Source organism: Arvicanthis niloticus, chromosome 1 (genome assembly GCF_011762505.2).
Source record: "Arvicanthis niloticus isolate mArvNil1 chromosome 1, mArvNil1.pat.X, whole genome shotgun sequence".
Lineage (NCBI taxonomy): Eukaryota > Metazoa > Chordata > Mammalia > Rodentia > Muridae > Arvicanthis > Arvicanthis niloticus.
This window is the reverse complement of record NC_047658.1, coordinates 76698118-76723735: the sequence shown is the minus strand read 5'-3', so window position 1 is coordinate 76723735 and position 25618 is coordinate 76698118. Positions and strand designations below refer to the sequence as shown.

General features: G+C 40.0%; 1 protein-coding gene and 1 pseudogene across 1 annotated transcript; one reads left to right on the top strand and one right to left on the bottom strand.

Moving 5' to 3' along the window:
• The first annotated feature begins 530 nt into the window (after positions 1-530).
• On the top strand, positions 531-4424 carry LOC117693951 (olfactory receptor 10A3-like). The gene has a single exon (XM_076940522.1). It carries the CDS (start codon positions 3340-3342, stop codon positions 4360-4362), a length of 1023 nt encoding a protein of 340 aa, XP_076796637.1. The 5' UTR covers positions 531-3339; the 3' UTR covers positions 4363-4424.
• A 1673-nt stretch (positions 4425-6097) lies between these two features.
• On the bottom strand, positions 6098-24678 carry LOC117716002 (selenocysteine lyase pseudogene; annotated as a pseudogene).
• Between the last annotated feature and the right edge of the window lie 940 nt (positions 24679-25618).

Here is a 25618-nt window from a genome sequence, read left to right as displayed (position 1 = left end):
TATATGTTTATATATATAATAAATGTAAAAAAAGAAAAAATTCTCTTTTACATAGAAAGTGACAAAAACAGTGACAGTGACAGAGCTCAGTGATGGCCAAGTCAGTCAAGGATGTCTGAGCTCACTGGTAATATTTTTTTCCTATAGCATTTCAGTGATTCTATAATCTTCTACAAAGAGTGAAAGTTTTGGGTGTGCAGACATGCAGACTTTCTACCCAGCATCTTATATCTACCTGTGTTGCTTCTCACTATTGCATAGATTGCCCACTCTATCCAACCACATCCTCTCCCTCTAGGCCACACTTACTCCTCCCACTACTTCTGTGTTCTACCTCTGATTATCACTTCCTAGAGGGAGATGCCATGGTGAAGTCAAGTCTCTTGTGTGAGAGGTGTTTAATCCCCAGGGACATTTGAAGAGTAATGACTAAGCTTGTTCTCATGAGCTTTCTCACCCAAGAGGCCAAACGATAGTCTCTTAAGTCATCATGTCAACTACGAGCAGATCTATTCCAGGGTCTTCAAGGGGGGAGTCTCCAAGGCATATGACTTGATAATGTTTCGTGAAAATCCTAGAGACAGCCATGAGGTAATAGAATGCAGCCTCTGCTTGTGCTGTGAGCCTGTTAGAGGATTTCCTTCATGATTCTTGTCACTGGTGACTAGAGATGATGAGCAAGAGAGATACCTCTGTGCTTAGGGGTCACTAGGCATGGCCAAGTCATCTGGATCAAGAGACTTTTTGTTCTGAAGCCTGCTGATTTCTTCTTATTTCTGTTTTGAGAGAACAGACAGTGATGCCAGGCATAAGTACTTTGCATGCACTAACCATCATGTCCTAGAAGGTTCCAACTGGTGTACTAGGTCAGTGAGCCAATACTTACCTTTCTCCACATGCAAGGTGAATCTTAAAGAAAAGAGCTTTCCTGGCACCACCAGTTACAATTATTTAGGGCAATGTTAGAGTGTTTTAATAATTGAGAAAGCATTTATGGTCAGTTCATCTTAGCCTTCGTGATAATTCTTTTGCTTTTAGCTTTTAAATATGTTTGTTTTTCATGTACTTATAAAGAACAGAGTAACATGTCAGTACTTGTATATAATGTGCTATGATCATATCAGGGCAGTTAGTATTTCTGTCATCTTAGACATTTATCTTTCCTTTGTGCTGGGGACGTTCCAAATCTCTACTAGCTGTATTGAAATGAACAGTGAATTGTGAATTATCTACCGTAGGCATCCTAACATGCTATTAAAGACAGTTTTATTCTATTATACATTGTTAGTTGGCTTCATGAAGGTTTTAAAATAAAATAGTTTTTATTAAAGTAGTAATAAATCACTTTCATACATTTAGAGTACACACTAAATTTCAACTTTCTCAGAGACTATATTACCTGTGGTAGGTGGTGTATGTGTGTGTGTCTGTAACCATGAGTATGTTTTCATGCATGTGGAGGACAGAGTTCAATGTTGCGTGTTTCTTAGGAGCTTGTTTTTTGAGACAAGGCCTCTCACTGATGTTTGGGGCCTGCTGATTATAATAGTCTGGCTGGCCAGTGAGTCCCAGGGAGATTCCTGTCTCTATCAACCAAGAATTGGGATTAGAAGTGTATACCACCATGCCAGACTTTTTGTGTGGATTCTAGTGAGTGAATCTTAGGTTTTCATGATTTCATAGCAAGCACATTACCAACTGAGCTACCACCTCACTATCAGTCTCAGTTTTAGGAGTTTTTGACACCCAAAATATGTGTAAGAATTGATATAGGCAATTGGTTAGAGTTTATGACCATAGTCCAATTCAAGAATAAGTGAACTTGCCTTCTACTCCTTACTAATGTCATACAGAAATGCACTGAAGGTCATGGTACCTATCTTCAAATGGCCGTGTCTTTCTGTGATTCTGACTTCCTCATTTCCTTCAGTAAATATCCTCTGCACTTCAGAACAGCATACAGAAACCAGAAGGCTCCATTCTAACCCTGTTGCATCACCCCAGGACCTTCTTAGTTGAGCCAATCAGTCTTCATTCTTCTGTCTTTTTTCTCTACCCTTGTAGCCCTTCCACCATGACAACCCATGGTTAGGATTGTTATCTCGCCTTGTCATGTATACACTGATTCTCTCATTTAATTTTTTCAAGCTAGATCTTATTTCTCAATTCTTTCCATACTCTGTTATGTACTGGCTTAACCTTTCTTTTAGACAACCCCCCTTTTTTGTATTAAATATAGAGCCCAGATTTTCCTAAGTTCCTTCATTCTAGAAACAGTGTCTTAATATTCCTTATGATCCTAGGACTGTTGCAGGCATTGTGTATACAGGCAAGAAAGCAACACAATCTCTGTTCTTCATAATGTGTCATTGTATGAGGTAGGATTTTAATGCACAAAAATACTATGACAGCTGTTAATAAGAGGAAACATAGAGGTAGAGGTGAGAGATATGTGTGTGTAGGATATCTTATGTAGCATGCTTCTAGAGACTTACGCTTGCTTTATGCAGTGCCCTTAGCTCTTACTGAATTGTAGAAGCTATTGGAACAGTGTGGTTATATAGTGCCTAGAAAATGATAGCTACTTGATCAGGGTTTGCTGAGGAAGTAATTAATGATTTCATGAACTTCCTGAAGTAGAGGAGGTTGGAGAGATGGACAAGAGCTAAAGAGGAGTAGAGAGTAAATACGTTCATAAGAAAGTTTCACAGACCCTTTCTTTTGTTATCAGGGTCACAAGGAGGGGCACCAGCATTTAGTTCTAAAAAAAATAAAATCACACTTAAGTAAATTTCAAGAGAACTGATCATTTCCATTCTAGGCTGAAACCAGTAAGCTTGAAACTCATTCAAACATGTTGGTGTCACCTATTATAGATAAATTTAATGTACAACACCCTCCATGCGTTTTGATGGAATGTTAATCTCTACTTGTCAAAACTATCCTAATCATTTTAAATGTAATGAATATCTCAAAGAAATGTACTGTACAGTTATAACCGAATGATTAACCTATCTTTTATACATACTATCTTCCATATTTTAAAATTTTATATTTGATACAGTTAAGTAAAAGATATATCTCTAACAATAGTAAGGGGCAGAAGTAGAATTATAAATTATTTGTATTTACTTAGGACTATGACTTAATTCAAAGTATATAGTATTCTATGACATTTTATGCTTTCAGACTAAATTTCTAAGCCAGAATCATTATTTCCTTTTTTTAATGTATAAAAGATTTATTAATCCAATTGTTTAGCTAGTCTTCAAACTCAAAATAGATAACTTTGTGTGGACAGTCTTCTCTTGTAATGCTCTGTCAGAATTCCTCAGGTGAATGGAAGCTGGAGCCGGGACTGTGACTTTATTCTTACACACTGTGTTCCTAAGAATGACACAGGGCTCCGCTATAGCAATGAGGGGGCAAAATGACAGTTCTGTGACTGAGTTCATCCTCTTGGGATTTTCGAACTATCCTGAACTCCAAAGGCAAATGTTTGGGGCTTTCTTAGTTATTTACCTGGTGACTCTGACAGGAAATGCCCTCATTATGTCTGTCATCCTCCTGGACCGGAGCCTGCACATCCCCATGTATCTGTTCCTGCAGAACTTGTCTGTGGTGGAGACGGGCTTCAGCACAACCGTTATGCCTGAAATGCTGGTGGTCCTGACCTCTGAGAGAGCGACCATTTCCTTTGGTGGCTGTTTTGCACAGATGTATTTCATTCTTCTCTTTGGTGGGACAGAGTGTTTTCTCCTGGGAGCAATGGCTTATGATCGATTTGCTGCAATCTGCCATCCTCTATCCTACCCGGTGATTATGAACAAAAGAGTTTTCATGACGTTAGTGACATGCTCGTGGCTCTCAGGAACCATCATGACTACGCTGCAGACCACATGGGTGTTCAGTTTTCCCTACTGTGGCTCCAATGAAATTAACCACATCTCATGTGAAACCCCAGCAGTACTGGAGCTTGTATGTACAGACATTTTTTTCTTTGAGATCTATGCCTTCACAGGCACTGTTCTGATAATTTTGACTCCCTTCGTGTTGATTCTTTTGTCTTATATCCGAATTCTCTTCTCCATCCTGAGGATGCCATCTACTACAGGGAGGCAGAAGGCCTTTTCCACATGTGCCTCTCATCTCACCTCTGTCACTCTCTTCTATGGCACGGCCAGTATGACCTATTTGCAGCCTAAATCCAAGTACTCCCCAGACACCAAGAAACTGATGTCATTGGCTTACTCTCTGCTTACTCCTCTGTTGAATCCACTTATCTACAGCCTGAGAAACAAAGAGATGAAAAGGGCTGTGGTAACATTATGGGAAAGAAAAATGGTTTTACACACAACCTGATGTGTTCAGGAGTTGTGTGATATTCAGATAGCTCATAAGTGAACTGTAAATAAACTAACAAGATGAAAACACTAAATTTCGTGGTGGGCATGTTTTAATTCTTTCTTTCTTTCTAAAACAATTCTATTGTTATTATTAATATTGTTGTTGCTGTTGTTGTTATTTGCATCTCAACCACAGTTTTCTTTCCTTCCTCTCTTCCCAGTCATTCCTCCCACTTCCCCTCTGCCCTGCACCCAGTCCTTCTCTGTTCTTATTCAGAAAAGGGCAGGTCTCCTATGGATATCAACCAAAGATGGCATATCAAGATGGAGTATGAAAAGGTACCTCCCTTATATTAAGGTTTAACAAGGCAACCTAGTAGGAGTAAAAGAGTCCCAAAAGCTGGCAAAAGAATTAGAGACAGCCCTCATTCCCACTGTTAGGAGTCCTACAAGAAGATCAAGTTACACAATGTGCAAGTTACACAAGTTACATATGTGCAGAGGGCCTAGGTCAGTCATATGCAGGCTCACTGGTTGTCAGTTCTGCCTCTGTGAACCCTTGTGAGCCAGGTTAGATGATTTTGTGGATTTTCTTGTGGTGTCTTTGACCCCTCTGGCTCCTACAATCCTTCCTCCCCCTCTTCCACAGGGTTCCTCAAGTTCTGCCTAGTATTTGCTGTGGGTCTCTGCTTCTGTTTCCATCAATTGCTGGATGAAGGCTCTCTGATGACAATTGGGCTAGGCACCAGCCTATGAGTGTAGCAGAATATCATTAGGCTTTATTTCATTGACATTTTTTGTCAGATGTGTTTTGTTCTATGCTAGGTTTCTGAGCTGACCAGCCTCTGGGTCCTGGCCTTCCTGGCAGTATCAGGGGTGGGCTCCCTCTAGTTGTATGCGTCTCAGGTTCAATTGTTTATTTTTAAAGTTTTAAAACGCCTTTTAAAATTTTGCTGTTTTTTTAAACAAGTGCAGACACATTTCATTAGTTCACTTAATTTTTGACAACTGTTTCCACATGTTGCATTATCCTTTGGACCATAGACTCACAGGCTAAAAACATTCTTGAAGAAGATATTCCTATATAACTCTTGGTGCAATGTGTGCCACACATCCTCAAGATGACAGAAACCTTTGTAAATAAAATTAAAATTGAATCTGAGTGAGAAATGATCCGACTTCCGACTCTGGCAAAGACTGAGATCAGGCATCAGTCTCTGGTCAGCCATGCTGGAGTTGATCTTTGAGTAGAAGGGAGGGAAAAACACATGACAGGGTGAGCTGTGTCCTCCAGGAATGAGGCATGAGGCCTTGTATGGGGATCATCAGGCCAGGTAGGCAGGCTGAGGCCAGGGGAGAGAGGCAGAGCTGCATTGGGGGAGGTGTATGCATGTGTCTGTAGGTGTACATGGGAGGCCATGGGTGGAGATGATACCAAGTTTCCTATTTTCACGATAGCTACTAAGTCACAATGGACAAAGACTTGGATTTTTTCTTCTGACCAAAGTGACTCCAGGGCCAGGTGTTCCTGACAAGTCGCTGGATACTTGGAACATCCCCATTCCCACATAGCCCTTGGTGACACTGGTGTCCTGAGCCTGTAAGGATGGGACTGGAGTGGAATTCTATGAAATGGGCACTCTCTCTTCACTCTGCACCCCAGAGTAAGACTGTTGATTCAGTGCAGCTCTTGAGAAGGTACAGTTTAGGGGTCAGGGACTTTTTCAAGGGTTTTCCTATGGTTTGAGTGGTCAAAGTCCAGCTGACCCCTGAGGGAAAGAGTGGCTGCTAGCCCTATAGACCAGGCCATCCAGCTTGGCCATGGCCTGCTTTAAGTCCTGCATTATGATGTCCACTTCAGCCATGGTGGTACTACGGCCTACACTAAGCCAGATTGAATTCTGGGCCATGTTCATGGGGATACCACAGCTCAACACCACCGGGATGGCCTGTCTTCGTGATCCGAGTGGCATGAAGCTTTCACACTGGTCAATAGTGTCTGGCACTGTGCAAGTAGCATCGACATTTGAAGCTGGGACTCCTGGATGGAAAAGTTGCAGGTGTTTGGAAGCCTCTCCAACCCTGGAACCCAGCTGTTCAAAAGGATTTCCTTACCAAATTCAGCCTCCAGCCTCTCCTCTAGGTAACCATGGTCATCTCTCACATTGGTCTCTCACGAGGGCTTCATAAATCTGACAGTTTTCACTCACCACATCAGCAGCCTTCCCACACCCATCAAACACGGGCATGTTCTCAGTCCCTGCCTGAAATGCTCCTCTTGTTCGCCTCTAAACAGCATGGGATAGAGGGGGCTAACTTTACTGATCCCTTGCACAAACAGAGCACCAACCATGGACCCATAGAACTTGTGCCCCACGATGGTCAGAAAGTCCACACTGAAGTCCTCTACATCCATTCACCTCTTCCCAGTGCCTGAGCAGTATCTGTGTGCACAAGGACTTGTGGCAACCTGGAAGCAGCCAGGATCTGGTTCTGTGCCTTAATGCATCAACTGATCCCCGAGACAGGCATGATGATGCTGGTCTTGTTATTAGCCATCATGATGGTCATGAGGCTTGTGGTGGGGCTGACAGCTGGCAGGAGATCCTCAACTTCTGCTTGCCCATTCACCTTTGATACAAAAGTGTCAAAGTGGAACAAAAGTGACTTCTGCCATTTGTTTTTTTTAAATTTATTTTTATTGTATATTTTATTTACATTTCAGATGCCATCCCCTTTCCCCATTTTCCCTCCCCAGAAAACGCCTATCCCATACCCCCTTCTCCTTTTTGCTTTTATACAATTTTTTTTAATGTCAACCAAAGGCTTTATAAGTTTGGTAATGCTCAATATCAATCAAAAGTGTAACCTAATACCCAATCTAGATATATCAACTATCTTTGACTGGCGGAGACATGTGAATATCCGCCTCCATGTCTGGCCCCCCTCTCTCTTTCTCTCTCATCACCTAGCCCCTCCTGTCCTTCTCCTCCACTTCTCCTTACTCCTCCTCTCTGTACTCCTCCCACCTTAGCTCCTCCTACATATCACCCTTCCTGTTAAAATAAAACTTTTCTCAAAATACAGTTAGAGCATAACTATACTAATTTATGTCAGTAAGGTGCAAGATAGACCTAATACCCAGTCCATCATTTTGTTGACTAAGCAGAACCTCTGTCATCTCTCCTAAATAACAGACTTAGTTCTGAGCCTGGCTTTTTTTCCTTGGCTTTAGAATGAATGTCAGCTGAAAACCATCCTCTCAAATGTTTTCTCTCAAAGTAAATAGCAAGGATTGGCTATGAGACTATAAGTTTTCAACCCCATCAGAAATCCAGAATGACTGAGTTCACTGAGATTATGGGAAGCACAAAGCATAGCTTCTAAAACATAGCCAATTTATAGAGACCACTGGACACCTGGACAGTCCCTATACTACAGAATGTTGGAGCATCTGATCTTCAGCCTTCTGGCCCAGGATCATCTGACAGACCTAGTGATGCAGAATTATTAAGGGCTGATTACTCTGTCTTGGCAGATATAATCAGTCGACTATTCTGCAAGTGTGTCCTTTTCTGGACAGTATTTTGTCTGTAGATGGAAAGAGGCAATTCTTGCCTAGTGGCTGTCTCACCACAATTGGAATAACTCCAAAGATGCTCAATTTCTTCTTGGAATCCAAGACAGGAAGCTGTCAGGAGCAGACAGGTCTCTAATCAAAATGACCTTAATACAGAAATGTTTGTAATGTCAATTCTTTGGATTTCTGATGTTTTGAAAACCAACTATTTATGTAAGGCAATCTGGGCTGTTGTCTGTTAACTCCTTTCAGCTATTTCTAAAGAAAACATAGAAAACTCCCTAACAATAAACTCAAAGCCATGAATTTGCTATAGGCCCTTAACTCACAGTCTAACCATCTCAAATAAGTTAAAAAAGTTAAAGAAGGACTGGGTCTAAGCCTTGTATTTCTAAATGTGTTATACAGGCACAATGCCTATGATAGTAACAATATTCATCTCACTTTTATATTTATAAGAAGCTCGTATCAATAAAACCTTAAATTTGAAATCAAAGTAAATTTTGTACCATTTAAGAAATTATAACTGGTACCGCCAGACACATTCTGGGGGATCCATAGACCCCATAGCCAGCGCTAGCACTCCCCTTCCGCCACTCGTCCCTCCTCCGGTCTGAGGCCTGGGCCAGAACTCTGCCCGGCCAGCTAGTGAGTGCACCCCGGATACCTCCAGACACATTCTGGGGGCTCCACAGATCCCACAACCAGCTTTAGGTAGGAAAACCCACATACTACCCTGAGCTCATAGCTGGGTGCCCTGAGTGCTCAGAATCCAGCAGATACCCCCCCACCCCGCCCCTGCCAGCTAGCACCCCCCTTCTGCCCATCTCCCGGGTCTGAGGCCTGGACCAGACCTCTGCCAGGTCTGCTGTTGTGTGGACCCTGGATTCCACCTGAGACATACTGGAAGGTCCACTCAACCCAGAGCCACAGAGGAACAACAGAACTCAGAGTGTCAGACAACATATCCTGAGATATCCAAGAGGAGACGCTGCACCCAGAACAGCAGACAACTAGCTGGACTGCTACCTTAGAGGCACCATATCCTGAGGCATCCTAGAGATACCACCATAATCAGTGCAGCTGGAAAAAATCACAGAGACATCTGGACCCCTAGAAGACCAAACACAAGCGAGACAACTGGAAAGGCAGGCTTCAATCAGAGACAGAAGTACAGGTAGCACTAGATTTAACCAGATGGCAAAAGGCAGGCGCAAGAATGTAAGCAACAGAAACCAAAGTTACATGGCATCATCAGAACCCAGTTCCCCCATCATAGCAAGCCATGAACACCCCATCACACCAGAAAAGCAGGATTCAGAATTAAAATCACTTCTCATGATGATGATAGAGGACTTTAAGAAAGACATAAATAACACTCTCAAAGAACAGATAGAAACCCTTAAAGAGGAAACACAAAAATCCCTTAAGGAATTGCAAGAAAATGCAACCAAACGGGAGAAGGAATTAAACAAAACCATGCAGGATCTAAAAATGGAAGTAGAAACAATAAAGAAATCACAAAGGGACAATACCATGGAGATAGAAAACCTAGAAAAAAGATCAGGAGTCACAGACACAAGTATCACCAACAGAATACAAGAGATGGAAGAGAGAATCTCATGTGCAGAAGATACCATAAAAAACATTGACACAACTGTCAAAGAAAATGCAAAATACAAAAAGCTACTAACCGAAAATATACAAGAAATCCAAGACACAATGAGAAGGCCAAACCTAAGGATAATAGGTATAGATGAGGGGGAAGACTCCCAACTTAAAGGACCAGTAAATATCCTCAACAAAATTATAGAGGAAAACTTCCCTAACCTAAAGAAAGAGATGTCCATAAATATACAAGAAGCCTACAGAACTCCAAATAGTTTAGACCAGAAAAGAAATACTTCCTGCCACATAATAGTCAAAACATCAAATGTACAAAACAAAGAAAAAATACTAAAAGCAGTAAGGGAAAAATGCAAAGTAACATATAAAGGCAGACCTATAAGAATTACACCAGACTTCTCACCAGAGACCATAAAAGCCAGAAGATCCTGGACCGATATCATACAGACCCTAAAAGAACATAAATGTCAGCCCAGACTACTATACCCAGCAAAACTGTCAATCATTATTGATGGAGAAACCAAAATATTCCATGACAAATCCAAATTTACACAGTATCTCAACACAAACCCAGAACTTCAAAGGATAATTGGTGGAAAACTCCATCACAAGGAGGGAAACTACAACCTAGAAAAAGCAAGAAAGTAATCTTCCAAAAACCGTAAAAGAAGGTAGCTACACAAACATATCTCCACTGCCAATAACAAAAATAACAGGAAAGAACACTCATTTTTCCTTAATATCTCTCAATATCAATGGACTCAATTCTCCAGTAAAAAGACATAGACTATCAGACTGGATACGTAAACAGGATCCAACATTTTGCTGCATTCAGGAAACACACCTCTGTGGAAAGGACAGACACTACCTCAGAGTAAAAGGTTGGAAAACAATCTTCCAAGCAAATGGTCCCAAGAAACAAGCTGGAGTAGCGATTCTAATATAAAATAAAATCAGTTTTCAACCAGAAGTAATCAAAAAAGATAAAGAAGGACACTTCATATTCATCAAAGGAAAAATGTACCAAGAGGAACTCGCAATTCTCAACATCTATGCTCCAAATGTAAGGGCACCCACATACATAAAAGACACTTTACTAAAACTTAAAGCATACATTGCACCTTACACAATAATAGTGGGAGATTTCAACACCCCACTTTCAGCTATGGACAGATCGTGGAAACAGAAACTAAATTGAGACACAATGAAACTAACAGAAGTTATGAACCAATTGGACTTAACTGACATCTATAGAACATTTCATCCTAAAAAAAGAATATACCTTCTTCTCAACACCTCATGGTACCTTCTCGAAAATAGACCATATAATTGGTCACAAAACAGGCCTCAATAGATACAAAAAGATTGAAATTATCCCTAGTACCTTATCAGACCACCATGGATTAAGACTTGTCTTTGACATGGACAAAAACAACAGAAAGCCCACATACAGTTGGCAACTGAACAACGCTCTACTCAATGATAACTTGGTCAAGGAAGAAATTAAGAAAGAAATTAAAGACTTTTTAGATTTAAATGAAAATGAGGACACATCATATCAAAACATGTGGGACTCATTAAAAGCAGTACTAAGAGGAAAAACCATAGCTCTAAGTGCTCACAAAAAGAAAGTGGAAAGAGCATACATTAACAACTTGACAGCAAACCTGAAAGCATTAGAACAAAAAGAAGCTAGTATACCCAAGAGGAGTAGACAGCAGGAAATAATCAAACTAAGGGCTGAAATCAACCAAATAGAAACAGAAAGAACTATACAAAATATCAACAAAACCAGGAGCTGGTTCTTTGAGAAAATCAACAATATAGACAAACCCTTAGCCAGACTAACCAAAGGGTGCAGAGACAGCATCCAAATTAATAAAATCAGGACTGAAAAGGGAGACATAACAACAGAAACAGAGGAAATTAAAAAAATTATCAGATCCTACTACAAAGGCCTATACTCAACAAAATTGGAAAATCTGGAGGAAATGGACAATTTTCTAGATAGATACCAGGTAACAAGTTAAACGAGGAGCAGATAAACCATCTAAACAGTCCCATAACGCCTAAAGAAATAGACACAGTCATTAAAAATCTTCCCACCAAAAAATGTCCGGGGCCAGATGGTTTCAGTGCAGAATTCTTTCAGACCTTCAAGGAAGACCTAATACCAATCCTCTTCAAGCTATTCCATCGAATAGAAACAGAAGGAACACTACCCAATTCATTCTATGAAGCTACCATTACACTCATACCTAAACCACAGAAAGACCCAACAAAGAAAGAGAACTACAGACCAATCTGTCTTATGAATATTGATGCAAAAATACTCAATAAAATTCTTGCAAACTGAATCCAGCAACACATCAAAACAATTATCCATCAAGATCAAGTAGGCTTTATCCCAGGAATGCAGGAATGGTTCAATACTTGGAAATCTATCAATGTAATCCACTATAAGTAAACTCAAAGAGAAAAACCACATGGTCATATCACTAGACGCTGAGAAAGCATTTGACAAAATTCAACATCCCTTCATGTTAAAAGTCTTGGAAAGATCAGTAGTTCAAGGCCCATATCTAAACATAGTAAAAGCAATATACAGCAAGTCAGTAACCAACATCAAACTAAATGGAGAGAAACTTGAAGCAATCCCACTAAGATCAGGGACTAGGCAAGGCTGCCCATTCTCACCTTACCTATTCAATATAGTACTGGAAGTCTTAGCTAGAGCAATTAGTCAACAAAAGGAAGTCAAAGGGATACAGATAGGAAAGGAAGAAATCAAAATTTCACTATTTGCAGATGATATGATAGTATACTTAAGTGACCCTAAAACTTCCACCAGAGAACTCCTAAACCTGATAAACAACTTTAGCAATGTGGCTGTATATAAAATCAACTCAAACAAATCAGTAGCCTTCCTCTATTCAAAGGATAAACAGGCAGAGAAAGAAATTAGGGAAATGACACCCTTTACAATAGCCACAAATAAAATAAATTATCTTGGAGTGAATCTAACAAAGCAAGTGAAAGATCTGTATGACAAGAACTTCAAGTCTCTGAAGAAAGAAATTGAAGAAGATCTCAGAAGATGGAAAGATCTCCCATGCTCCTGGATTGGCAGGATTAACTTAGTAAAAATGGCTATCCTGCCAAAAGCAATCTATAGATTCAATGCAATACCCATCAAAATTCCAAATCAGTTCTTCATAGAGATAGAAAGAGCAATTTACAAATTCGTTTGGAATAACAAAAAACCTAGGATATCGAGAACTATTCTCAACAATAAAAGAACCTCTGGGGGAATCACCATTCCCCTCAAACTGTACTACAGAGCAGTAGTGATAAAAACTGCATGGTATTGGTACAGAGACAGACAGGATGATCAATGGAATAGAACTGAAGACCCAGAAATGAACCCGCACACCTATGGTCACTTGATCTTTGACAAGGGAGCTAAATCCATCCAGTGGAAAAAGGACAGCATTTTCAACAAGTGGTGCTGGCTCAACTGGAGGTCAACATGTAGAAGAATACAAATTAATCCATTCTTATCTCCTTGCACAAAGCTCAACTCCAAGTGGATAAAGGACCTTCACATAAAGCAAGATACACTGGAACTATTAGAAGAGAAGTTGGGGAAGACCCTCGAATACCTAGGCACAGGGGAAAAGTTCCTGAACAGAACACCAATGGCTTATGCTCTAAGATCAAGAATTGACAAATGGGACCTCATCAAATTGCAAAGCTTCTGCAAGGCAAAGGACACTGTCAACAAGACAAAACGGCAACCAACAGATTGGGAAAAGATCATTACCAATCCTACATCTGATAGGGGGCTGATATCGAATATTTACAAAGAACTCAAGAAATTAGACGCCAAACAACAAAATAACCCCATTAAAAATGGGGTACAGAGCTAAACAAAGAATTCTCAACTGAGGAAACTCGAATGGCCAAGAAGCACCTAAGAAATGCTCAACATCTTTAGTCATCAGGGAAATGCAAATCAAAACAACACTGAGATACAACCTCACACCAGTCAGAATGGCTAAGATCAAAAACTCAGGTGATAGTAGATGCTGGCGAGGATGTGAAGAAAGAGGAACACTCCTGAATTGTTGGTGGGGTTGCAAGCTGGTACAACCACTTTGGAAGTCAGTCTGGCAGTTCCTCAGAAAATTGGACATAGCACTACCTGAGGACCCAGCTATACCACTCCTGGGCATATACCCAGAAAATGCTCCAACAAATAACAAAGACATATGCTCCACTATGTTCATAGCAGCCTTATTTATAATAGCCAGAAGCTGGAAAGAACCCAGATGCCCTTCAACAGAGGAATGGATACAAAAAATGTGGTACATTTACACAATGGAATATTACTCAGCTATTAAAAATAATGAATTTGAGAAATTCTTAGGTAAATGGATGGAACTAGAAAATATCATCCTGAGTGAGGTAACCCAATCACAAAAGAACACACATGGTATTTACTCACTGATAAGCGGAGATTAGCCCAAAAATTTGAAACAACAAAGATTCAACTACTAGATGACATGAAGCTCATGAAGAAGAAAGAACAAGTGAGGATGCCTAGGTCTTTCTTAGAAGGAGTAACTAAATACCCAAGGGAGCAAATATGGAGACAAAGTGTGGAACAGAATCTGAAGGTGGGTTGTAGGGAGACCATTCCATCTGGGTATTCATTCCATGGGCAGTCACCAAAAATAGATGCTGATAGGGATGTCAGGATGGGAAAGCTGACAGCAGCCTGATAAGGCTGTCTCCTTAGAGGTCCCCCAGAGTCGGACATACCCAGAGACAGATACCCACAGCTATCCATTAATCTGATCAAAGGTTCCCAATGGAGGAGTTAGAGAGTAAATTGAAGGAACCTTAAGGGCTGGTGGCCCAGTGAGGAGAGCAACAATACCAACCAGGCAGAGCTCCCCAGGGTCTAAACCACCAGCCTAGGAGCACAAATGGAGAGATACATGACTCCAGCTGTATATGTAGGGGAGGATGGCCTTGTTGGGCATAGGTGGGAGACAAGGTCATTGGTACCATGAAGGCTGAGCACTGAGGGGGGGGAATCTGAGGGTGGGGCGGGGCGCTGGGGGTAGGTGGGTAAACACCTTCATAGAAGCAGGAGGAGGGGGGATGGGATAAGGGGATCCTGGGTGGTGGGGGAAATATGGTAAGGGGATAAAATTTGAAATGTAAATATTATATCCAATAAAAGAGGGGAAAAGTAGAAAAGCGGTTAGAACCAACATTCTTAATAAAATGTCAGCCCTCTTAAAAAAAAAAAAAACTATCTTGATACTAAAATTTGTTTTGAGAATTGTATATTGCAGAATGATCAGCCTTGGTGTATCTTCTCAACAAGCAAGCTGGGCAGACCTGCTCAAACCTCTGAGGTCCAGGAATTCCATCTGGAGGCAGCGAAGACACAGCATCAGAGGATTGTCAACTTGCTCTCTCCCTCCCCCCACTCCTCTCCTAATATCTCAACGCCCATAATCAGCTTGAAGAAGCTAATGATGAGTCAGCGCCCCTATTCCCTGGGCTTGGGGACTAAGGTGGTAAATATTGGGCTGTCTCTGTAGGGAAAAGTAGTGGTTTTGTCGGAATAGAGAGGATTAGCTAGGGTTTATTGCATAGCCATAACCTATTAGTAGAAATCTGTATAATTAATATCAAGATGAAGATATAAATTCTTAAATGGCACCAATCTACTTTGTTTACAAATTTTAAGGTTTTCAGCATTGTACCAGTATAACACATTTAGGAGTACAAAGCTTAGACCCAGTCCTTCTTTAACTTTTTTTTTTAACTGATTTGAGATGGTCAGCCTGTGAGTTAAGGGACTATAGCAAATTCATGACTTGGAGTTTATTATAAGGGTGTTCTCTATGTTTTATTTAGAAATAGCTGAGTGGAGTTATCAGGCAACAGTCCAGATTACCTTACATGGATAGCTGGTTTTCAAAACATCAGAAATCCTTAGAATTGACATGACAAACATTTCAGTATTAATGTTCACTTTCATTAGAGACCTGTCTGCTCCGGACAGCTTCCTATATTGAATTCTAAGAAGAAATTGAGCATCCTTGGAGTTACTCCAGTTGTGGTGAGACAGCCACTAGGCAAGAATTGCCACTTTCCTTTTACAGACAAATTACTGTCCAGAAAAGGACACACTTGCAGAATAGTCGACTGATTATATCTGCCTAGACAGAGTAATCAGCCCTTAATAATTCTGCAGCACTAAGGTCTGTCAGATGTTCCTGGGCCAGAAGGCAGAAGAGCAGATGCTCCAACGTTTTGAAGTAGAGCAAGTGTCCAGGTGTTCAGAGGCTAAGTTTTAGAAACTATGATTTGTGCTTCCCACAATTATAGTTAACTCAGTCATTCTGGATTTCTGATGGGGTTGAAAACATATAGCTATTGACCTTAAGAGAAAATATTTGAGTGGATGGTCGTCAGCTGACATTCATCCTAAAGCCAGGTTCAGAACTAGATGTTTTAGTTAGAATAGATGACAGAGGAGCTGCTTAGTCAACAAAAGGATGGACTGGGTATTAGGACTATCCTGTACCTCACTGGTACAAATTGGCATAATTATGCTCTAATTGTATTTTGAGAGAAAAGTTTCATTTTAACAGGAAGGGTGATGTGTAGGAGGAGCTAAGGTAGGAGGAGTACTGAGAGGAAGAAAAGGAGTAAGAAGAGGAGAAGAAGGAGAGGAGAAGCTAGGTGATGAAAGAAAGAAAGAGGGGGGAGACAGGGAGGCAGATATTCATGTATCTCCACCAGTCAAAGTTAGTTGTTATAGCTAGGTTGGTCAGTGGGTTACACCTCTGATTGAACAATTCCAAACTTATAAAGCCTATGATTAACATTATTTTAAAAAATGTATAAATGCAAAAAGGAAAAGGGGGCATGAGATAGGGCTTTTCTAAGGGGGTTGGGGAGGAATGGGGATAGGGGATGCCATCTGAAGTGTAAATAAAATATCTAATAAAAAAAAAGAAGGCATTCTTGTCAGAATGACCTAAGATAGGCTTAATCTTGTTTATGAAATAAAACGGGGAAGATGTGGAGAGCTTTTGGAACTTCTTGGAAGAAATCAGAATGCTGGGTCTTGTTTAAGTATCTAGTTTGTTAGTCTATGTCTTTTTTATTGGGGAATTGAGTCCATTGATATTAAGAGATATTAAGGAAAAGTGATTGTTTTTTCTTGTTATTTTTGTTATGAGAGGTGGAATTATGTTTGTTTAGCTATCTTCTTTTGGATTTGTTGGAAGATTACTTTCTTGCTTTTACTAGGTTGTAGTTTTCCTCCTTGTGTTGGAGTTTTCCATCTATTATACTTTGTAGGGCTGGATTTGTGGGAAGATATTGTGTACATTTGGTTTTGTCATGGAATATCTTGGCTTCTCCATCTATAGTGATTGAGAGTTTTGCTGGGTATAGTAGTTTGGGCTCGAATTTGTGTTCTCCTAGGGTCTATATGGTATAAGTCCAGGATCCTCTGGCTGTTATAGTCTCTGGTAAGAAGTCTGGTGTAATTCTGATAGGTCTGCCTTTGTATGTTACTTGACTCTTACTGCTTTCAGTATTTTTTGTTTGTCTTTTACATTTTATGTTTTGATTATCTGGAGTTCTATAGGCTTCTTGTATGTTACATGGGCATCTCTTTCTTTATGTTAGGAAAGTTTTCCTCTATAATTTTGTTGGAGATATTTATTGGCCCTTTAAGTTGGGAATCTTTATTTTCATCTATACCTATTATCTGTAGGTTTGGCCTTCTCATTGTGTCCTGGATTTCCTGGATGTTTTGGGTTAGGAGCTTTTGCATTTTGCATTTTCTTTGACAGTTGTGTCAATATATTCCATGGTATCTTCTGCACCTGAGATTCTCTTTTTTTCTCTTGTATCTTGTTGGTGATGCTTGCATCCATGATTCCTGATCTCTTTCTTACGTTTTCTATCTCCAGGGTAGTCTCCCTTTGAGATTTCTTTGTTGTTTCTACTACCATTTTTAGATCCTGGATGGTTTTGTTTAATTCCTTCACCTGTTTGGTTGTGTTTTTTTAAAATTTTTTTTGTTTTTGTTTTTTTGTTTTTTTTTGCAATTCTTTAAGGGATTTTGAGTTTCCTTTTTAAGGGCTTCTTCCTGTTTACCCGTTTTTTTTTTTTTTTCTTGTATTTCTTTAAGGTAGTTATTTAGTTATTTATGTCCTTCTTAAAGTCCTCTATCACCATCATGAGAAATGATTTTAAATATGAATCCCACTTTTCTGGTGTGATGTGGTGTCCAGAACTTGCTATTGGTGGATGAACTGGGTTCTGATGATGCCAGGTAACATTGGTTTCTGTTGCTTATGTTCTTGTGCTTGCCTTTCGCTATCTGGTTAACTCTAGAGCTACCTGCACTCACTGTCTCTGACTGGAGCCTGTCTTTCCAGTTATCTTGCTTGTGTCAGAACTCCTCAGAGTCCAGTTGTCTCTATGATCCTGTGATCCTGAGCTCCTGGGTGGAAGAGCTCCTGTGACTCAGGCTGCCTCTGGGATCCTGAAATCCTGCTGCTCTGAGTGCAGTGGTTCCTCTGCTGTGCTATGATGGTTCAGGATTTGGTGTCTTCACAGGAGTAGACCAGCCAGGTGTTTGCCCCAGCCAAAACGACCAAGCGAGGGGTGGAAGGGGAGTGGTATTCTGGAAGAGCAGGGTTTGAGTGGGTTGCAGCTCTGAGGCTTAGGGTTTTGTGTGGGGGTTCTTATCCACTGCTCTAGGAAAATTCAAGATATGGTGTCTTCACGGGAGCAGACTAGCTAGCTAGGTGTCTGCCCCAGCCAAAAGGACCAATTGAGGGACAGAAGAGGACTAGTATTACAGAGGGGCAGTGTTTGGGTGGGTGATGGGTCCAGAGTGCTCCAGGCTCCCAGTTGTAGCTCTGAGGCTTAGGGTTGGGGGTGAGGATTCTTACCTGGAGGGGCAGGGTTTGGGTGGGTTGCAGCCCTGGGCCTTAGGGTTGTGGGGGAGGGTTCTTATCAGCTGCTCTAGTAAGGTTCAGGATAAGGTGTCTTCACAGGAGCAGACCAGTCAGGTCCCAACTCAATTCTTTGTGACAGACTATTACCCCTCACTTAAATAATATCTTTCTACCAAAACCATCTAAACCAAGCCAAAACACAAGGGCAGACCATGGTGCTTAAATATAAAGAACTTGCTGGCATGCTCCCAGTCCTGGGTTCCATTCTCACTATCAGAAAGCAAAGCAAGGAAACAAATACACCATACTGTTGTTTTTTTGTGGATTACTATGTAGTGTCCTAGAACCTTGATGAGCTGTACTTCTGGATAGAGCTTCAGAACACTAATGGAGTGATTTTTGTTTCCAGAGAGATGATTTTTTTTTATTTGAAAGAGGCTTTGTTGTTGTTTTCTTGTTTTTTTTTCTTAATATTTTTCCCCTTTTGGGCAGGAACAAAGTAATGCTTCTTCAAGGACTCAAGCCAATAATTTTCCTCAGCAGAATCCAATTGATGATTACCATTCTTGAACATTCTTATTACTAACTATTCTGTCGTTCCAAAAGTTGAATTTGTACTACACTGGGCTGAATCCTTATCATCAGCTGAATTGTGAATACTGAGCCTCAACCACCTATTTCCTGCTGGCTTTCATCAACTGTTCTGAGTACCAGCTGTACTAGTCACAATGCTCCAGGAAGCAGATACAGAGGGGCAATGAAGAGTGAAAAAACCTGGGACAAAAAGGTGTAGGCATGGGCTTCACAGGAGGGGGCCAGTGATGGTCAGGCAGTCCTGACTTGGACATATGTTGTGAGAGAAGACCTTAAGCACCTCCATGGCCAAAATGTTCATAGAGCAGAAACTCATTCCCGATAGCAGACTTTTCACTTGGAACTTATGGCCTCTGGGATTGCCTTTTGTCACTCAGGTACGTGTCTGCTGTGTTTAAAGTCCTTAACTTTTTATGTTTATTGGCACATACTTTTATAGGATTTGCTCAATCCCCTTGTCAGATTTTTCTCCCATCAAGGGGAGAAAAATATCAGTTTTTAAAAACATTAATATTAAGATTTTAACAATGGTCAAAATAAAATATAATGGTTTTATTAACAAGATTTCTTCAGAAATGTTAAGATAAATGCAGATTGAAAACAATTTATGGAACTGTTTCTAATATAAGACACAAACAAGAGAGGGTACAAGTAAGTTACACTTACAGAATATAGAGTTATATAGAAATAATGTAAGTCAGCGTTTTGCTCCTAACATAGTTAAGTAATTGGCTTGACGTTTTAAAGCACTTTAACTGCTGAATCCTGCATTTGTAAGCCTGTTTGCTGGAGTTTCTTCTTCATTGCTGAGGAAGCAAATGTCTCCTCCTCCCCACTGAGAAATGACTGTCATCAAGAACTGCTTAAACAGAGCTCTACAGAATAAAGGTAAAAGCACAGTAACTGGAAGCTACAATCATGGCTCCTGTCAGATCTGTTTAGCTGCAAAGAAAGTTAATTCTTGGGCAGGGACAAAAAGATAATTCCAGGATAGTCACATTGACAAGATTATGACAATGCTGCTTGTCCTATAAAAGCTATAAAATATTTACAGTTAAGGATATATAACACTTAAAAATTAGCTAGGGGTTCCTTCCAGTCTGGGCCTAAGCACTGAGCAGATCCCAGGCAGCAGCTCTGCCCCCAATCTCACAGAACCCAGAGGAAGCCGGCCTCCCAGGAGCTCTAACCCGGGCAGTATCTTAGGTAAGGAGACAGCAATACCCACCCCAAACAAGGAGTAACTGGGACTCACTAGGACCCAGGAAGTCACTGCTGGCCTGGAGACTGGTACCTTCCTGTCTGGGCCTGAGCACTGAGCAGATCTTGGGTCCCAGCTCTAACTCCAGTAGTAACACCCACCCCACACAGTTCTGATACAACCAAGATAATAGGAAAGACAGGCTCCAGTCAGAGACAGGGCAGGTAGCACTAAGGAGATCCAGTTGGTGAAAGGCAAATGCAAGAACATAAGCATCAGCAACCCAGGGTACTTCGTTAGCATCATTAGAACCTAGTTCTGCTACACAAGAAAGTCCTGAATTCCCCATATCACTAGGAAAGCAAGATTCAGATTTAAAATCACTTCTAATGATGATGATAGAGGACTTTAAAAAGGACATAAATAACACTCTCAAAGAATTTGAGGAGAACACAGGTAAATAGGTAGAAGCCCTTAAAGAGGAAACACAGAAATCCCTTAAAGAATTACAAGAGAACACAACAAACGGGTGAAGGAATTGAACAAAACCATCCAGGACATAAAAATGGAAGTAGAAACAATAAAGAAATCACAAAGGGAGACTACCCTGGAGATAGAAAACCTAGGAAAGAAATCAGGAGCCATAGACGTAAGCATCATCAACAGAATATGAGATAGAAGAGAGAATCTCAGGTGCAGAAGATACCATAGAAAATATTGACAGAACTGTCAAAGAAAATGCAAAATGCAAAAAGTTCTTAACACAAAACATTCTGACGGGGTTGAAGACTTATAATCTCATAGCCAGTCCCGGCTATTTACTTTGAGAGAAAAGATTTGAGAGGATGGTTTTCAGCTGACATTCATTCTAAAGCCAAGGGAAAAAAAAAGCCAAGTTCAGAACTAAGCCTTTTAGTTAGGAGAGATGACAGAGATTCTGGTTAGTCAACAAAATGATGGACTGGGTATTGGGTCTATCTTGTACCTTAGTGACACAAATTGCTATAGTTATGCTCTAATTGTATTTTGAGAGAAGTTTTATTTTAACAGGAAGAGTGATATGTAGGAGGAGCTAAGGTGGGAGGAGTAAGGAGAGGGAGAGGAGAAGGAGAGGAGGAGCTAGGTGATGAGAAGGGGGAAACATGGAGGCGAATGTTCACGAGTCTTCGCCAGTCAAAGATAGTTAATATATCTAGGTTGGGTATTGGGTTAACTTCTGATTGTATGGGCATCTTGTTATCAAGCATTACCAAACTTATAAAGCCTTTGATTAACATTAAAAAATTGTATAATAGCAAAAAGGAGAAGGGGGGATCGGATAGGGGTTTTCTAGGGAGGGGAGACGGGGAAAGGGGATGGCATCTGAAATGTAAATAAAATATCCAATAAAAAATAAATTAAAAAAATTAGCTAGGGCCCTGTCTTGCATTAATAAAGAATTCTCTGTTTTCTCTGAGTGCCTAGTCATATCCCTCACTTGTCTGACGGTCTCATAACAGCATTTCCTGGGTCCCTGGGTATTCTGTGTGGGAACATTTTCAATCTTTGTTCCTTTATACTTGCTTCCCACTCCAGGAAAGATGAATCTATGAACCACTCCAAGGTCAGCACTGTATGAGGGGATGTTTTACTTATGTCCTTTATTCCAAGGGAATGGCAGTTGGTCTCCAATCCAGTAGCCAAGGAGACAGTAAACTAAAATTTGCAGTGCTGAAAACAGCAAGAAGATATCTCACCACATGTATCAATGGTGTACTCCTAGACATTGGTTGGGCTGCTCAGCAGTTTCCTGTGATTTGAAACATTCCATCTTGGAGAGAGGTTCCTTAGTAAAGGAAACAAACAAGGCGGAGAAAGTTAACCACTCAAGGAAGTTATACGATTCACAAGGCCTCTCCCCAAGATTATATAAACAGGAACACTTTATCTAATACAGAGACTGTCTGACCTGTGAGTTGCCTGTCAATCGTTATTCAATGAAACTCTAGGGTTGTAGTTTTCACTGTTGCCACTCATTCTACTGCATCTGCCTTTGAGTCATCAAAGTAACATATTCTACATCCCTTGTAAGTAACTCCTTACCAGAAGCTCAGGAAACTCATTGATTTATTAGGTTGGACTTTGGTAGAATTGTTGCTTTGGCTTATTGGCTTACCTAAGGTGAGTAGAAATTTGTTTATGTATCATTACCAAGACAAGTTAACACAGCGTGGGTACAGAGGTACAGCTGAAGATCATGGCTACATCAACCCTTTGTCATCTACTTTAGTCTCTAAGAGCTATTTCGCTTCATCTTCCAATACCAATGTGAAACCCATCATTGCAAGTGGATAGGCTAAGAGGGTCTTGAGTGCACTCAAAAATGCGCTCATTCTGTTTGTAAAACAGAGTCAGCCAAGGGAAGGCACAACCTGAAAAACAATATTTTATTTAATGTGAACTTGTAACAGTCCTGGCAAGAATTAAGATTATTTTAAAGAGACTTATGTTGCTCCTCTGTCTGGTTCTCAGACTAATCCAAACCGTGCATTCCAAGAATCTGAAATTTTCCCCAAAATCTCATGCTGGGGGAATGAAAGGCAGCCAGAGAGTGTAGTTTGTCTTGGAGATTTTTTTTTATCTAGTGCTTGCATGTTTTCAATTTATCTCATAGGATAAACTATAGCCTAGATAATAATGACAGGTAGGGCCATGTCTTGCTCAGGACAGATTAGTTATACATAGCTACTGTTCTCTATTTAATGGTAAACTTTAGGTAAAGATCCCAAGGATGAACTTGAGGATTCATTTGACTTCTTTGCTCCTCTTCCCCATGTAGCACTGTTGAATAAATCTCCTTTCTCTTTTTTTTTTTCTATTTAATGGGTTTACTGAGGGTGTATGGGTGAGCCTGGTTTGTTAGGTTTGTCAAGGTTCTGATTCTAACAACTCTGGGGTGCTTGGATTGACTTCTGAGAATGAAAATCGCTTCCTTGAGATTATGTGCTCCAATTTCTGTTGGATGCAGGTGATATAGTACATGGTGCTTACTTCTGGAGAGAAATTTAAAAAAGCTTTGCTCAATGAGGTTCTCAAAGTCAAGCCAACCAGTTTAGACTTCGACTATAAAAGTGATCATCTATGAGAATATTTTCCCCCCAAATTATGGCATCTCCATTTTTATCTTGGAAAATGTAGAAATTCTTGGGTCAGGGATATCTTGGTCCAGGATTTCTGCTGCACAGGCTTGGCAGACCTATTTGTTTTAAATTTGTTTCCCATCATTGCACAAACTGTGTACTGTTTAATAAAATCTTTGACATATTCTCATCCCATTTCTCCGTGCTTCCCTGTTTACAAAGTTCACTCTTGCTGGTTTAATTTCTATAGGGAGATCTTATGGGGAAGTCTCTTGTGTAAGAGAGGTAAAGCCCCAGTGGAGGCATGGAGGAGTGATGCTACTAGTTTCTTCCCCTGAGCGCGGTCACTAAGAGTCTAAATTCAAGACTGTTTAGTCCTCACAAAATTGAGAAATACACACACAGTGATTTCAAGTTCTGCTCAGAGAGACCATTGAAGCACATGAGAGTCTGTAATTTTCCAAATTTAGTGCCCCAAGTCACATTTATGAATAGGTGGCTTTGGGGCATGGACATTACTGAGATAGAACGACTAGGTAAGAAAGTGTAGGTTCTGCTTGAGTTATGTGCTTGTCCTTAGTTTTTTTCTTTAAATGTCTCCTCACTGACCTTCTGCACAGAATATGTCAGTGCTCAGGGATCACAACGCTCAGCTAATCATCCAGCTCTTTAGGTTTGTGTTTGACAATGTCATTTGTTTTTATTCAGAGGGAAGAACAGACACAATTTTAGGGATCATTACTTCGGTTCACTAGTCATAGCCTAGAATTTCTGACTAGAATATTTGGGCATTGCTTACTGTTTTCAGCTGGAGGCTGAAGGCTAATGAATAAAGTATCCACTGTGCCACTGTTTGTCTGAGTTTTCTAAGACATTAGCATCTGTAAAGTATTCAGAGAACAATTGCTCAATTGTTCTTTATCACTTATGGTAATATGCTTTTTATTTTTGTTCAAGTTTTAAATGTATATATGTATATATATATATATGTCTGTTTATATTCTTTCTCTATGTATATTAACAGACGGTAATTGCATATACTTATAAGCTATTGTAGTACATTTCAATGTATTTTTAGAGTTTACAATGGTCAGATCAAAACAATTAGCACTTCTATTACTTGAGGTGTTCGTTTCTTTGTGCTGGGGATATTCCAAACTTCTACTATCTGTTTTGGAGTGAACTGTAGGTTGTTGTGAGCCATAGTTCTTCTACTGTGTTAGGAAGAGTGTGTTAATATGTTGTGTGGACCAAGGACTATTGTGTGCACTGTGCATATCTCCAAGAAGCAAATAAAATATAGTTTTTCATAGATATGTTTTTATAATGGGTTATATTTTTTATATACAGAAATACATTTTGTAATGAGAAAAGAAAGGGTGAAAGTCATATTTAGAGTTCTGAAGTGTGCTGGGACAGCATCTGTTAAAAAGTCATGCTTGTCTCATGCAACATGCTAAGTTTTTAAAGGTCTTGGTCTCAAATATATTTGAGACTGTACAGAGCCTAGAAAAGAGTGGGCTGCTGCTGATTATTTGTTTAGTAATTAATGATTTCATAAACCTTTGGAATAGGAATGGAGTGGAGAAAGTGAAGTGAGAGAACAGAGAGGGAAGAGTGGAAACTCAAATCACAGCCCTGTGATGGCTCTCAAGTGGGCTTTCTTAAGCCATTATGGTCACATGGATGGGCATTGATGGTTACCCTCAAAATATTATATCAGCATAAACTCTAGTAGAAGTGGCTAGTTCTAGTCTGGGAAGAATTTAGTAAGATTGCAGCAACTCACACAAACTGTGGTTTCACCCACCACAAGCACATTTCAAATACAACTTCCTCTATGTGTTCATAAACAATGTTGCTACTTTTAACAGCTATATCCCATTGTATTAGCCCAATGCAATGAATAGTAAAAAATGTACCTAACATAGATATAAGTAACATTATACATCGATAAGGTTATATTTAAGAAATATATAGACATGTATATAAAATCTATCAATGAAAACAGAAGCCATTAAGTAGTAAAATGTATCTAAAATTTCACTTTTTTACTCATAACTGAATTATTACATTTTTATGAAAAATTTTGAGTTAGGTTCATAAGTATTTACCTATGTACTTTATTTTTTATGATCATAACT